Source organism: Sorex fumeus, unplaced genomic scaffold (genome assembly GCF_029834395.1).
Source record: "Sorex fumeus unplaced genomic scaffold, SorFum_2.1 ptg000100l, whole genome shotgun sequence".
NCBI lineage: Eukaryota > Metazoa > Chordata > Mammalia > Eulipotyphla > Soricidae > Sorex > Sorex fumeus.
The window spans coordinates 10959333-10973048 of NW_026606157.1; the positions used below are offsets into that span (position 1 = coordinate 10959333).

Consider the following 13716-nt stretch of genomic DNA (forward strand, 5'->3'; position numbering starts at 1 on the left):
CGGGGATGGAACCCAGGTCAGCTGTGTGCAAGGCAAACATCCTCCCCACTGTGTTATGGCTCCGGCCCCCCAATCAAATTTTAATTAAAAAAAGAATAAGGGGCCGAAGTGATAGCGCAGTGGGTAGGGCATTTGCCTTGCATGTGGCCGACCCGGGTTCGATTTCCAGCATCCCGTATGGTCCCCTGAGCACTGCCAGGAGTGATTCCTGAGTGCAAAGCCAGGAGTAACCCCTGAGCATGGCCAGGTGTGACCCGAAAAGCAAAAAAATAAAATAAAAATAAAAATTGCTTATACACGAATGGACGTGCACAGTATCATGCTGAATGGAATGAGTCAGAGGGAGGGGGACAAGCATAGAATGATGCACTTATTCATTTGAGGGATATTAAAAAAAACACCAGCATAGGTGAATAGTACCCAAAGACACAGGAACGAGGGCCCCCGCGGTAGGAAGCTTAACGCAAGGGGGAGGGGAGTGCAGTTGGGATGGAGAAGGGACCACTATGACAGTAATAGTCGCAAATGATCACTCTGGACACAAACTCCGTGCTGGAAGGAGGTGACGGGATACGCATGACACCAACGAGGGCCGGAGGGAAACTGGGGACCTGGGTGCCGGGAAATGTGTCCTGGAGAAGGGTCAGGTGCTGGAACGTTGCGTGACCGAAACCGTGAACAGCTTTGTAGAATCTCACCGTTTCTCCATTTAAAAATAAAATAAAATAGGTTGGTCTGCCGTTTCCCTGACTGAGGGAGGACAGCCCGGTGCTTCCGCGGCCCTGAGCATTCCCAGCTTGTCCTTCACGCCCTACCGAGGTCAGGAGTTGCCCCCCACGAGCGGCTCTCCAGCACGGCCATGGCTCCAGAAGCACAAGGACTTAATGCAGAGCCCGGCAGCTTGGAGCAGAAAAGTGAACGGACTATGTGTTAAGCCACGCCACCATGCCTGCCCGGAGGGGAAAGGGTGTTGGTCCCTTCCGCCTTCTCCCCTCTGGAAAGAAAGATGGCAGCCGCCTGGGAGCCTTATGGAAAGCCAGGTATGAGCCAGTGGTGACGGGGCAACTAAAATCTCATGGGAAGGGGGGCGTTTTCGGCTCGTCCTTCACACCCTACCGAGGTCACCAGTTGCCCTCCATGAGCGGTTCTCTGGCACGGACATGGCTCCAGAACACAGAAACCAATCTTTTAATTATCTGACTCTCAGTAGAAAAACTTCCAGGACTAATAAGTAAAATAGCAGAAATCCAAAACCAACATATAATTCTTGAACCCAGCTGTAGAAAGCAAATCATTTCACAATGCTTTTTCAGCATGTCTGTTTGCGGGTGTAAACTCTAAATAATAATGGTGCATCTTTTATCGAAACAATGAATCTAATCAAAGTAGACAGAGTGTTAACTAGAATTCATCTGCCTCACAGGCATTGGGAGGGTTGGGAGGGGGGGTTTATTGGGGTTCTTCGTGGTGAAAAATAAGTATTGGTGAAGGGAAACGTGTTTGATATTTGCATGACCGAGACCTAAACCTGAAAGCTTTGTAACTTTTCCCACAGTGATTCAATAAATAAATAAATAAATAAATAAAAATAAAATAAAATAAAAGAGGGGCTGAAGAAATAGCACAGCGGGTAGGGCGTTTGTTTTGCACATGGCCGACGCAGGTTCGATTCCCAGCATCCCATATGGTCCCCTGAGCACTGCCGGGAGCAATTCCTGAGTGCAGAGCCAGGAGTGGCCCCTATGCATCGCCAGGTGTGACCCAAAGAGCAAAAACAAACAAACAAACAAATAAAAGATTAAGGTGGCGCCCCTCCCCGTGGGCGGGGCCGAGCGGGGCCCCAGGTGCCGCGGGCCTGACGTCACGCCGGAAGCCCCGCCCCGCCCCGCCCCGCGTTGTCCCCGCCCCCTCCAGGAAAGGAGGCCGGCGATTGGCCGCGCGCCCTGGCGCGTGCGCAGTTGCTCCGGCGGGTCGGGGCGGCTCGCGACCATGGCGGACCGGCTCACGCAGCTGCAGGACGCGGTGAACTCGGTGAGTGGCGCGCGCGGGGGTCGGCCCGGGACCCCCGCCCGCCCGCGCCCGTGCGCTCCTCTCGCCTCCGGGCGCTCGCTTGCTCGCGGACACTGTCGTTGTTTTCGACTTTCGGTCCCCCCCGGGGTGTCTCCTTGCACCCCGGATCGTCCTGCACCCGCGCGCCCGGGGGCGACCCCCCTGCCCCCCAGCCCCCCGGCGGCTCCTTGACCCTGGACAGCGGCGCTCTGCACCCGAGGGAGCCCGCGGGCCACCGTGCCCCGGCGAGGGGCGACCCCGGGAACCTCCGGGGGCCCCATGGTCGGGGATGATCCGGGACCCGCACCCCTTGCTGCAGGGAGACGCCCCCCGCCGAGGGTCCCCAGGTCCAGCTGCGCGGGCGCCGGGCCGGGGGTGGGCAGCACCCGTGAGCATCCGAGCTGGCTGGCCGCTGCCCCCGAGGGGGGACAGGAAGCGCCTGCTGGACGCACACGGCCCTCTGCGGCCCAGGTGACCCCCACCCCCCCACCAGGCCTCTGCAGCCGGGCTGGGCAGGAGGCCAGGAGCCCAGGGACCCCCACAGCGGGCAGGCAGTGTGCGGCCAGGGGCTGAGTCCAGTGTCCAGCCGGCCTGGGCAGGAGCCCCAGTGCCCAGGGACCCCCACAGCGGGCAGGCAGTGTGCGGCCAGGGGCTGAGTCCAGTGTCCAGCCGGCCTGGGCAGGAGCCCCAGTGCCCAGGGACCCCCACAGCGGGCAGGCAGTGTGCGGCCAGGGGCTGAGTCCAGTGTCCAGCCGGCCTGGACAGGAGCCCCAGTGCCCAGGGACCCCCACAGCGGGCAGGCAGTGTGCGGCCAGGGACTGAGTCCAGTGTCCAGCCGGCCTGGGCAGGAGCCCCAGTGCCCAGGGACCCCCACAGCGGGCGGGCAGTGTGCAGCTGGGGGCTGAGTCCAGTGTCCAGCCGGCCTGGGCAGGAGCCTCAGTGCCCAGGGACCCCCCACAGCAGAGAGGTAGTGTGCGCCCTTGGCTGAGTCCAGTGCTTTCAGCTGGCCAAGGTGCCTGTGTGGTGAGAATATGTGGTCATCAACTTGACCCAAACGGTGATTTTTTTTTTTTTTTGAAGTGGTAAAATCACGTTGCTTTCCCCCAGAGAGCTCCCGGGAGGGGCAGAATCAATTTCTCTGCTTTGTGTCCTGTTGGGGGCCACACCTGGCAGTGCTCAGGATTGACTCCTGGCTCCGTGCTTGGGGATCTCAAGGGGCCCCAGGTACCCTGTGTGGGATGCCGGAGTCTGGCCCAGGTTGGCCCCGGGTCCTTCGAGCACCTTAGGGCTGTGCTGTCGCTCTGGGCCCCTGAGACTTTAGTTTAGACTCTCTGCGTGAATGTTCACGTACAGTGTTTATCTTAGAGTGGACTGTTGAGGACTGTTTGAGCAAGGGCATCTTGAGAGTTTTCTTTTTTCTTTTCTTTTTTTCTTTTTGGGTCACACCCAGTGATGCTCAGGGGTTACTCCTGGCTCTGCACTCAGGATTTACTCCGGGTGGTGCTCGGGGGACCATATGGGATGCCGAGGATCGAACCCAGGATCGAACCCGGGTCAGCCACATGCAAAGCAAACGCCCTACCCGCTGTGCTATCGCTCTGGCCCCTCAGGAGTTTATTTTAATGAAAATCTATTGAAATCACATGATGTCAGACATGAAGTAACTAATGAGCACTCTGTTGTGAGGAACTAGGGAAAAATCTATTATTGAATCTAGGTAGAAACAAAATAAGGAAATTACTGATCAATTAGAGTTGACAACCAAATTGACTGCTATTGGTTAACTTCCATTTAAATTTTACAATCTTGTGTATTTATGTAGGCAAGTTTTAGTATTTTAGTTTTTTTTTAAGAAGCCAATTTTATTTAATTATTTATTTTCCTTTTTGGGTCACACCCAGCAATGCCTGAGCATTGTAATCCCTGAGGGTTACTCCTGGCTTTGCACTCAGGAATTACTCCTACCAGCCCCCTATCTCCAGAGCTTTGGAGGAATGGAGCACTTTGAAACCGGGACGTGTGTGTGTTCTGTTTGTCGTTGCTGTGCTGTGAGACTGTGCAGCCGCAAACCAGCTATGGGTCGCTGGACACAGAATTAGCACCCACATACGTACTGCTGGCCACTGCACACCACGAGTAGGAGAAGGAGAACACAGCTGGTAATCGAACCCAAAGCTTCCCCTGGGCAGGGAGAGGAGAGTGAGGGCTGAGCCTCATCTTATTACTGACGGCTCCGAAATATCCCAAATGTTGGATGTTTCCCTTGCAAGACCAGGTTGGGTGAGATCAGAATTCATGAGCAGGGGAGAGTAACAGTGAACTGGGAAACCAGGAGGTGGTTGAACAGCGCTGAGATCATGGGCTCTCTTGGAGCAGGGGTGAGGATGGAAGGAAAAGGGAAACATCCGAACAGGAGGGTGTGAGTGAAAGGGCAGTCAGCCTGCTTGGCTGGGAGAGTCTCTCCCAATTAGAAATGAAAGGAAACCGGGCTTTTAATCCGGTCACTCAGATACCAGTGGAGAAACGTAGCGGAAATGAGCGTTCATTGAGGGAAATACGGAGTTGAGGTTTGAGAAGTCAAACCCTGGTGGCAAAGGAGGGGACCACCTTATGTGGCAAGGCCAGAATCCCAGAATCCGTTGTTCTCAGCTTGGCAGACTGCTCAGGAATTGCTCTTGGAGGACCAGTGTGTTGTGCAGGAAACCGTTTCTGAGTGCTGAAGTTACAGACTTAGATACTGGCCTCCCGTTGTTCATCAATTTGCTCGAGCGGGCCCAATAACATCTCCATTGTGAGACTTCTTGTTACTGTGTTTGGCATATTGAATACTCTCGGTAGCTTGCCAGGCTCTCCGAGAGGGGCAGAGGAATCGAACCTGGCTCGGCCAGGCTGGCTGCGCGCAAGGCAAACGCCCTACCGCTGTGCTATCACTCCAGCCCACAGACTTAGATATACTTTTTTTTTCTTTTTGGGTCACACCCGGAGATGCTCAGGGGTTACTCCTGGCTCAGCACTCAGGAGTTACTCCTGGAGGTGTTCAGGGGATCATATGGGATGCTGGGAATCCCAGGGATGCAAAGCAAACGCCCTACCCCCTGTGCTATCTCTCCAGCCCTATTTAGATACACTTTCTTTTTTACTTGTTACTCTGTTCTCACCGCAGGGACTGTGTTTTGTCCAAGAGTCACAATTTCTCGCTTGCTCTGGTTTATATTTAGATTTTCACCTCAAAGATTTCCTCTTTGCCGCCACTGCCCTCCAGAAGGGCCCTTCCTCATACTGGCCCGGAGGACTGGTCTGCATCTTTTTCATCATTCTTGGGAATGAATGGACAGTTCATTTTGTATTTCTTTCTAAATGTTCCAATTAGATTGAGAACCAGCCTAGTCTCTCTGCAGGATCGAGCATCTCAGGGTATTAGCTGGCTCCTTTGCGCCCAGATTGCTCCTTTCTGTCTTACTGGCTGGCTCAGTGGCCAGGAGTCCAGCAGCCTCCTCTGCTGACCGCTGACCGTGTGCTGTCTCTGCCCGCAGCTCGCGGATCAGTTCTGTAACGCCATCGGCGTCTTGCAGCAGTGCGGGCCACCGGCCTCTTTCAGCAACATCCAGACGGCAATCAACAAAGACCAGCCCGCGAATCCCACGGAAGGTAAGAGAGTGTTTTTCTGGCTTCTCCCACTTTGAGTCCCATATGACTTGTAATCCCTTAATTTTTTTTTTTTTCCGCTTTTTGGGTCACACCCGGCGATTGGTTTACTCCGGGCTCTGCACTTGGGAATCACTCCTGGCGGTGCTCAGGGGATGCTGGGAATTGAACCTGGGTTGACTGCTTGCAAGGCAAACGGCCGACCCGCTGTGCTATCACTCCAGGCCCAATCCCTTAAAGTTTTATGGAGAAATTCAACCAGCGTTCTTGTACTTTGGGGCAGGACCTTAAGTTTTGTTGGCCATGAAAGAAACAAATTCGTTACACTTGATTCACATCCCTGCTCCTGACTCTGTCAGTGTCAAATAGTAGTTTTGCTTTCCGAGGGAAATGGGCATGAATCTAGCTGAAAATTTCTTGAGGGACCTGTAAAAAGATGCCTCCGTTGGCTTATTCCTTCCTACCGGCGTCTGCCGTGTTTTCCTAATTGTGAAACGGTGGACGCTGTTTCATTCCCAATTCAAGTTGGTGTGAAGGCTGGTTCTCAGATATGTAGTAGTAGGATCGGCATGTTAGAATTACACATGAGTCTTGAGACCCTGCTACCGAGAACGTCAGGCGTAAAGCTATAAAGTCTTTGTGGTCTTTGTGGTTTGGTGACGTAAGACGGACTTTCTGTTTCCGAGAGCCACGGGCTCCGGCGCCCTAACTTGGCGGTGTCTTTCCCAGAGTACGCCCAGCTTTTCGCGGCTCTCATCGCCCGAACAGCCAAAGACATCGATGTCCTGATAGACTCTCTGCCCAGCGAAGAGTCCACGGCCGCCCTGCAGGTAGGAGCCTTTTCCTCCAGAGCAGCTGAGCCGCAGGGTTTTAGTTAAACGGGTTCTACTGATATTTCATGGTTTTTAGATCCACTGCGGGCGTTTTATCGTTCGAGTCGTTACTGAGAACTGCACTGCACGCGTACCCCTCAAATTCTCAGCCAGTTCCCTGGTCTTCTCAGGTTCAAGCTTAGAGAGGATGAGGGGAGCTGGCGTCTGGGTGTGGTGTGGCAGGGAGAGTCCAGAGCTGGCCTGGGCCAGGCATGGCAGCCAGCAGGGAGCTCTCGCTGGGATTATTTATGGTAGTTCAGGGAAAGGGCCTTAGAAATTTTTTTTTTTTTTTTTGCTTTTTGGGTCCCACCCAGCAATGCTCAGGCGTTAATCCTGGCTTTGCACTCAGGAATTACCTGACAGGTTGGGAGAACCTTATGGGATGCCGGAGATTGGCCGCGTGCAAGGCAAATGCCCTCCCTGCTGTCCTATTGCCCCGGCCCCGAAATTTTGGTGTTTAGAATGTTGCCCCTGAAAAACTTACCACAAAGGGCTGCGTAGATGCCGCAGTGTCTGAGCACGGTCCTCAGATGGTTTTTCTTCATTGTTGGGGGGTGGGCAGGAGCGGTGCCCAGAGGCCCCAGGGCCATTCCTGCCGGTCCCAGGCCAGGCTTCAGGGCGAGGCGCCCAGGAAGCGTGGCCACACTGGCCGTGGGGGCCCCGTGGACGGAACCCTGTGGACGGGACCGGGCCTGGCTGCCTCCCCGTGCTCCCTCGGTCTCGGCGACCCCCAGACTCTGCGTCTCACGGGCCTGTGCGCCGTGTCCCCGCAGGCCGCCAGCCTGTACAAGCTGGAGGAGGAGAACCACGAGGCGGCCACGTGCCAGGAGGATGCCGTGTACCGCGGGGACCTGCTGCTTGAGAAGATCCAGGGTGCGCTGGCCGACATCGCCCAGTCCCAGCTGAGGACGCGCAGCGGCGCCCACAACCCGCCCCTCGCCGAGTCCTAGTGCCCGGGGTGCCCGCGTGACAATATCCACCATCTGCTCCGTCCCAGTGTCTGGCGTCACTCTGGATGCAGAAGCCGGGGAGGCTGCGTGAGCGTCCCCGACTCTCGCCTCCTTTTCCTCACTGGATGGACTTCCTGAGACAGAGACTGTGCAGAGGGGCGTGACGCGATTAAAGGCGGCTGCTCCAGAGTCCTGCTCTGGCCACCTTCTCTTTACTTTGGTCCTGTTTCTGCAAGTTGTTCTGGTTTTTTTTTTCCCTTTTGGGTCTCACCTGGCGATGCTCAGAGGTTCCTCCTGACTCTGCACTCAGGAATTACTCCTGGCGGTGCCGGGGATTGAACCCGGGTTGGCCGCGTACAAGGCAAACACCCTCCCCGCTGTACTACGGCTGTGGCCCCTCCACAAGTCTTTCTTACCCGTCAACACGCTCCCCCAAAGCCAGAGGAGAGGGGTCCCTGCAGAGGTGCGGGCCCCTCCCAGTTCCCTCGGGGTCCCTCCTCTTTCAGGGGTGCTGGGCAATGTTCGGACACCCAGGGCCCCCACTGGCGATTTTCCCCAGGTGGGGCCGGTGGTGCTGCTGACCCCAGGACCACCCCGCGTGCTCGGGGTGGGGGGGTGTCTCCAGGCCTGCACCTAGCCGCACACCGGGGACGGAGCCGGGTGGGGCGTGTGCCGGGTGTGTCCTGCCCTGGGAAGACGGCGCTGTGCGCACAAGACAAGCTGGGGCAGCGGGTTTCCTGGAACCCTTTCTGCTTCGTGGAGCACGGTGGGCTGGGTGTGGAGCGTTGGTCAGATGCGTCCAAGGGGCCTGGTTTCCGTCTCTGGCTCCGGGAAGAAGAGAAAGTGGGTCGGTGGCGCCGTCTGAGCGCGCCCCACTCTGCTTCCGCAGAACGTCCATTGAGCCCCCCCAGTGTTCTTTCCCATGTCTGTTCCCACTAGCGTCCTGTTCTCCCTCGTGTGCCATCCTGAGAGTTTTTCTTCACCCTGACTCCTTCCCCGAGAGCACCCAGCTGGGCTCAGTATGTCTGTATGATGTGGGCATCGAACCCGGGGCCTCGTGCCCACCCACCCCGGGGGCAGGCGATCTCCCCCTGAGCCTCACGCCTGCCTCCCCCATCTCTTACCTGCTCTTTTTCATCCTTGACTTGCACCTGCAGTGAGGGATGATTCCTGAGCCCGTTCCTTTGATTGTCTGGTTTTGTTAACTTCTCAGCTTTTACTTCCACAGAAGGACAGATGGGCTGGTACAGAGTCACCCTCCGCCAGCCCTGGTTCTAGAGGTGTGACGGGAAGTAATGCCTGCATCTCCCAGGTCCTTTCAGGTGTGTGTGTGTGGGGGGGGTAATGCCTGCACCTCCCAGGTCTTTACAGGTGTAGCACTGTCGCACTGTCCTCCCATTGTTCATCGATTTGCTTGAGTGGGCACCAGTAACGTCTTCATTGTGAGACTTGTTACTGTTTTTGGCATATTGAATATATGTGCCATGCGGGCGGGATACTCTCAGTAGCTTGCCAGGCTCTCCAAGGGGGGGCGGAGGAATCGAACCTGGGTTGGCTGCGTGCAAGGCAAACGCCTTACCAGCCCCGTTTGTGAAGGCCCAAGTCCAAGTCCTTACAGGTGTGATGGGGGATAATGCCTGCACCTCCCAGGTCCTTACAGGTGTGATGGGGGATAATGCCTGCTCCTCCCAGGTCCTTACAGGTGTGATGGGGGATAATGCCTGCTCCTCCCAGGTCCTTACAGGTGTGATGGGGGGAATGTCTGCATCTCCCAGGTCCTTAGAGCTGGCCTTGATCTTGGTCACAATATTGGTTTTTAGCTTCTGTTTGACCAAGGCAGATGGAAAGTTCCAGAGCTTCTACTTGTCTTTTTTCACACCCATAATTTCCACCACGGGTTGAAAATTATGGGTCATAGAGTACCACTAACGATGAAGTTTGGTGTCGGGAACTGGGGGCCCCTGGAGCACATATACCTGGGTTAGAAATGCTACTGTACACGGGATTTGATTTTATTTTTTGTGCAGATGCCCACCCCAGTTGAACCTGGGCAGGCAGCGTGGGAGCGAAGCCCTTAGCCCTGTACTAGCTCTCTGGCCCCATGAGTGTTGATCTTCAGTTGATGCCTGGGGATAGGAGCGTCCTGGAGACTGGAGCGTCCTGGAGACTGGAGCGTCCTGGGGATAGGAGCGTCCTGGGGGATAGGAGCATCTTGGGGGATAGGAGTGTCCTGGGGATAGGCACGTCCTGGGGGACAGGAGCGTCCTGGGGACTAGAGCATCCTGGGGAACCATGAAAGGCAAGAATGCCAGGGTCGGGAGGGAAGGTGCTTGACTGCCTTAGTCACCCTGAGTCAGAGCGCAGGCAGGAGGCACCGCCATCGCCTTTCCTGTGAAGTACTTGAAGGCAAAGGCTGGCTTTCACCTGCCGGCCCAAACAGGCCCCGAGTATTTGAGGACAGAACGTTTCCCCAGGGGCGCTTTGTCTCGCCTTTCTCTGGGGAGCCCCACGGTGTCTGGATTTCAGTGCCCTCGCTTAGAAATCAGATCTTCAGCCCGAGTGGCCGTCTGGGCCGGAAGTCTGAAGTCCTTGTCCCACTTCCCGGCTCTCTTCCTGCTCTCTCCGTCTGACTCTCGAGCGGCCTCCTCCTGCTCCTGACAAACATGCACAGAAAACACGGCCGCGCTCGGGCTGCTGGTACCGGGCCCGGGGACAGTAGGATCCCAGACAGGCCTACTGCCGAGCGGCAGCTACCGGTGGGCTTCTACTGAGTCACAGAAACGTCAGTTACTGTGTGAGACTCACACGTCTCCAGGGTACCAGAAGCTCCAAGTTTGAATTAACGGGGAATCATGTCTCGGAAAAGCAAAAGGTCATTGAGCCAGGAAGTTGGGTAAGCAGTGTTGCACATGGTGAGTGTCTGTGAGGCTCTGGGCTCTAGCACCACACGCGCACGCGCACACACACGCACACACATACACACACACAATAACAGCAAGGCTCTGGGCTCCAGCAACACAAAAACACACAGACACACACATAACAGCAAGGCTCTGGGATCCAGCACACACACACACACACACACACACACACACAATAACAGCAAGGCTCTGGGCTCCAGCAAAACAAAAACACAGACACACACACATAATAACAGCAAGGCTCTGGGATTCAGCACCACACACACACACACACACACACACACACACTCTCTAACATACACAATAATAGCAAGACTCTGTGCTCCAGCAACACATACACACACAGACTCACACACACAAAATTAGTAAGGCTCTGGGCTCTAGCACCACACGCACACTAACAGCAACACACACACACACAACAGCAATGCTCTGGGCTCCAGTAATACACACACTAACAACAATACATACACACAATAACAGCAAGACTCTGGGCTCCAGCAACACACATACACAATCAGCAAGGCTCTGGACTCCAGCAACACACACACACACACACACACAATAACCGCAAGGGACTATTAAAACATACAACGCAAAACAAGGAAGGGAAGAACAACTAAAGAAGCAAAGACATTTGGGACCAAGGAAAAGAGACGGAGGAAGATGGTTTCTATTTCCGCATCAGCTTAGAGTTGGATGTGGGCATCCTGGCCCACACGCAGAGACCCAGACCCCATCATGGCCCCGGAGGCAGGGGGATGAGGACAGGGTTTGGAGTGGACGCTGGGTGTTCTGAGGAGGGAAGGGAGAGCCGGTCGCAGCAGGAGGCTGGGCCCTGGTGGCCTCTGTCAAGCGGCTCAGCTGCTGGGCGCTGTCTGGTGGCCTCCAGGGTCCTGGCCCCTGGCAGCCTCCCAGGCTTGCTCTGCACATCCTAGGCCTGTCAGGCCCTGCCAGAGCCGCTATTTCTTCAGCGTGAGCAGACCCCAGGACCACGGTGGTTGGGGGAAAGCAGAGTCGCTCTGAGGTCGATAGGAATTGTCAGAGGATTCACAAACCACGCCCTGAATTGTCACTCAGCATCAATGTGCGTCCCCTGGGGTAGGGATGTCCGTGGACTTTATTACATCAGATGTGACCATCCCAGGGGACGGCGTGGTTGGGGCTTGGGAACTGCGCCTGGGGCCATCCTGCCCCGCATGCCAGCCACGCTGTGTCGTGTAGGCCGGGGTGAGCTCAGTCAATGCCCTTTGTGACAGATGCCAGGGGTCACTCTCTCGGCCGTGGTGTCACATGCCTGGTTGCGGCACCCCCATCACACTCAGTGACAAGAGCTGCGCTGGGGTCCGACTCACAGCCCAGGGACAGTCGGACACTGGGAACGAGGCCACTCGACTCCCTTCACACTTGCTTCTCACGCGTGTCATGTCTGGGATGAGTGCAGGGGGAGCGGCTGGCTCTGTGGAAGTCAGAGATGGGGACCCTCAGGATGGCAGGATGAGCTGGGCCCTGACAGCCTTGCTGGCGTGCCGCCACGCGTCTGGGTCAGTGATGGCAACGGGCTGGGCTCTGTCCTACAGTGCTCCCAGAAGCAGAAGAATCAGGCACGGTCAACAACCTCCTTGGCTGCCACGAATTAACTTTTAAGTTTATTTTCACTTAAGTGTCGTGTGTGGGCTGTAGCGATAGCACAGCGGGTAGGGCGTTTGCCTTGCACACAGCCAACATGGCTGACCCGAGTTCGATTCCTCCACCCCTCTTGGAGAGCCCTGCAAACTACTGCAAGTATCTCACCCGCATGACAAAGCCTGGCAAGCTGCCCATGACGTATTCGATATGCCACACACAGTAACAAGTCTCACAATGTTACCGGTGCCTGCTCGAGCAAATCGATGAACAACGGGAGGACAGTGACAGTGAAGTGTCGTGTGTGTGTGTGTGTGTGTGTGTGTGTGTGTGTGTGTGTGTTTGGGCCACACCCAGCGGTGCTCAGGGCTTACCCCTGGCTCTGCCCTCAGGAATCCCGCCTGGCAGGGTTCAGGGTACGGATGTTGGGGATAGAACCTGGGTTGGCACCAGGCACGGCAAACGCCTTCCTTCTTAAATGGGCAGACATTCCCATGGTTCCAAATTCAAACCCTACAAAGTATCATGGGGGAAGTCTGTGTTTTTTTTTTTCCTTTTTTTCCATTCCCTGGAGTCAGCCAGAGTTAACAAATGTCTGGTGTTCCTTTCAGACCTGATGTGTGTTGGGGCTGGAGCGATAGCACAACGGGGAGGGCATTTGCCTTGCACGCGGCCGGCCCAGGTTCGATTCCCAGCATCCCACATTGGTCCCCCAAGCTCCGCCGGGAGTAATTCCTGAGTGCATGAACCAGGAGTAACCCCTGTGCAATGCTGGGTGTGACCCAAAAAGTGAAAACAGAACAAAAACCAGACCTGGTGTGTGTGTGCGTGCATGAGTGTGTGTGTGTGTGTGTGTGTGTATGTGGTGCTAGAGAAAACACCCAGGACTACACACACACACACACACACACACACACACACACACACACTGCCGGTGCTGTGCTATCAAGTCACATCTCTGCTCTTTCCGGAATATTCTGTACCTACTCTCCATAGCAAGCGGCTGGTGTGTGTCTTCACGCACGTCTGCACCTCTCGCCGCTGTTTGCCCTGAGCGCTGTTCTCCACCCCTGAGGGCCGACGCTGGGCCGGGGGTGACCTGCAGGTCATCAGATGTCGCGAGTTGCCCCTCCTCCGGCTCCTTATCACCGTCTTGGCTTCAGGTCCGGGAAGAGCTGGCAGCTCCCCCCTGCCTGCAGCCCGCAGAACCAGGCCGCGTCTACATTCACCCCGACCCGCCTCGTGCTCCCCCACCCTCGCGCTGTGCTCCCGGGGACGCGTCAGCTGCCGCCCACCAGGGCCATGGCACGTCACAAGGTTGCAGACTTTTCTGGGATTTGGAGGGTCTGAAACACAAGGCACATCGCACACAATCACATACTTTTCAGTGCAGTAGGTCTTGTTTGCTCAGTGCAATAGGTCTTGTTTGCTTTTTTAAGTTGGGCCACACCCGGGGAGGCCTGGGCCTTCCTCCTGCCTCTGCACTCCCGGCAGCCGTCTGGGGTGCCAGGGGTTGAACCCGGGTTGGACCACGTGCCAGGCAGGCACCCTGCCCGCCCTGCCATCTTTCTGGCTCGCAACGAACTGGGTTTTACAGAGGAAACAAACGCTGAGCGGACACGGCTCCAGAGAGCCTCGCTGCATCTTACCGTT

General features: G+C 56.1%; 1 protein-coding gene across 1 annotated transcript; it reads left to right on the forward strand.

The window, feature by feature from the left end:
• Positions 1–1968: 1968 nt before the first annotated feature.
• Positions 1969–7679, forward strand: MED21 (mediator complex subunit 21). The gene is made up of 4 exons (XM_056134635.1): positions 1969–2031; positions 5583–5697; positions 6424–6524; positions 7340–7679. The coding sequence occupies exons 1-4, from the start codon at positions 1990–1992 to the stop codon at positions 7514–7516; spliced, it is 435 nt and encodes a 144-aa protein (XP_055990610.1). The 5' UTR covers positions 1969–1989; the 3' UTR covers positions 7517–7679.
• Positions 7680–13716: the final 6037 nt, after the last annotated feature.

What these genes read in the sequence shown, in the direction of transcription:
- MED21 (XM_056134635.1), top strand. Translation starts at nt 1,990, where the DNA reads ATGGCGGACCGGCTCACGCAGCTGCAGGACGCGGTGAACTCG. An exon ending in GCCCGCGAATCCCACGGAAG is followed by an intron (nt 5,698 to 6,423) that starts GTAAGAGAGTGT and finishes TGTCTTTCCCAG; the next exon opens with AGTACGCCCAGCTTTTCGCG. An exon ending in AGTCCACGGCCGCCCTGCAG is followed by an intron (nt 6,525 to 7,339) that starts GTAGGAGCCTTT and finishes GTGTCCCCGCAG; the next exon opens with GCCGCCAGCCTGTACAAGCT.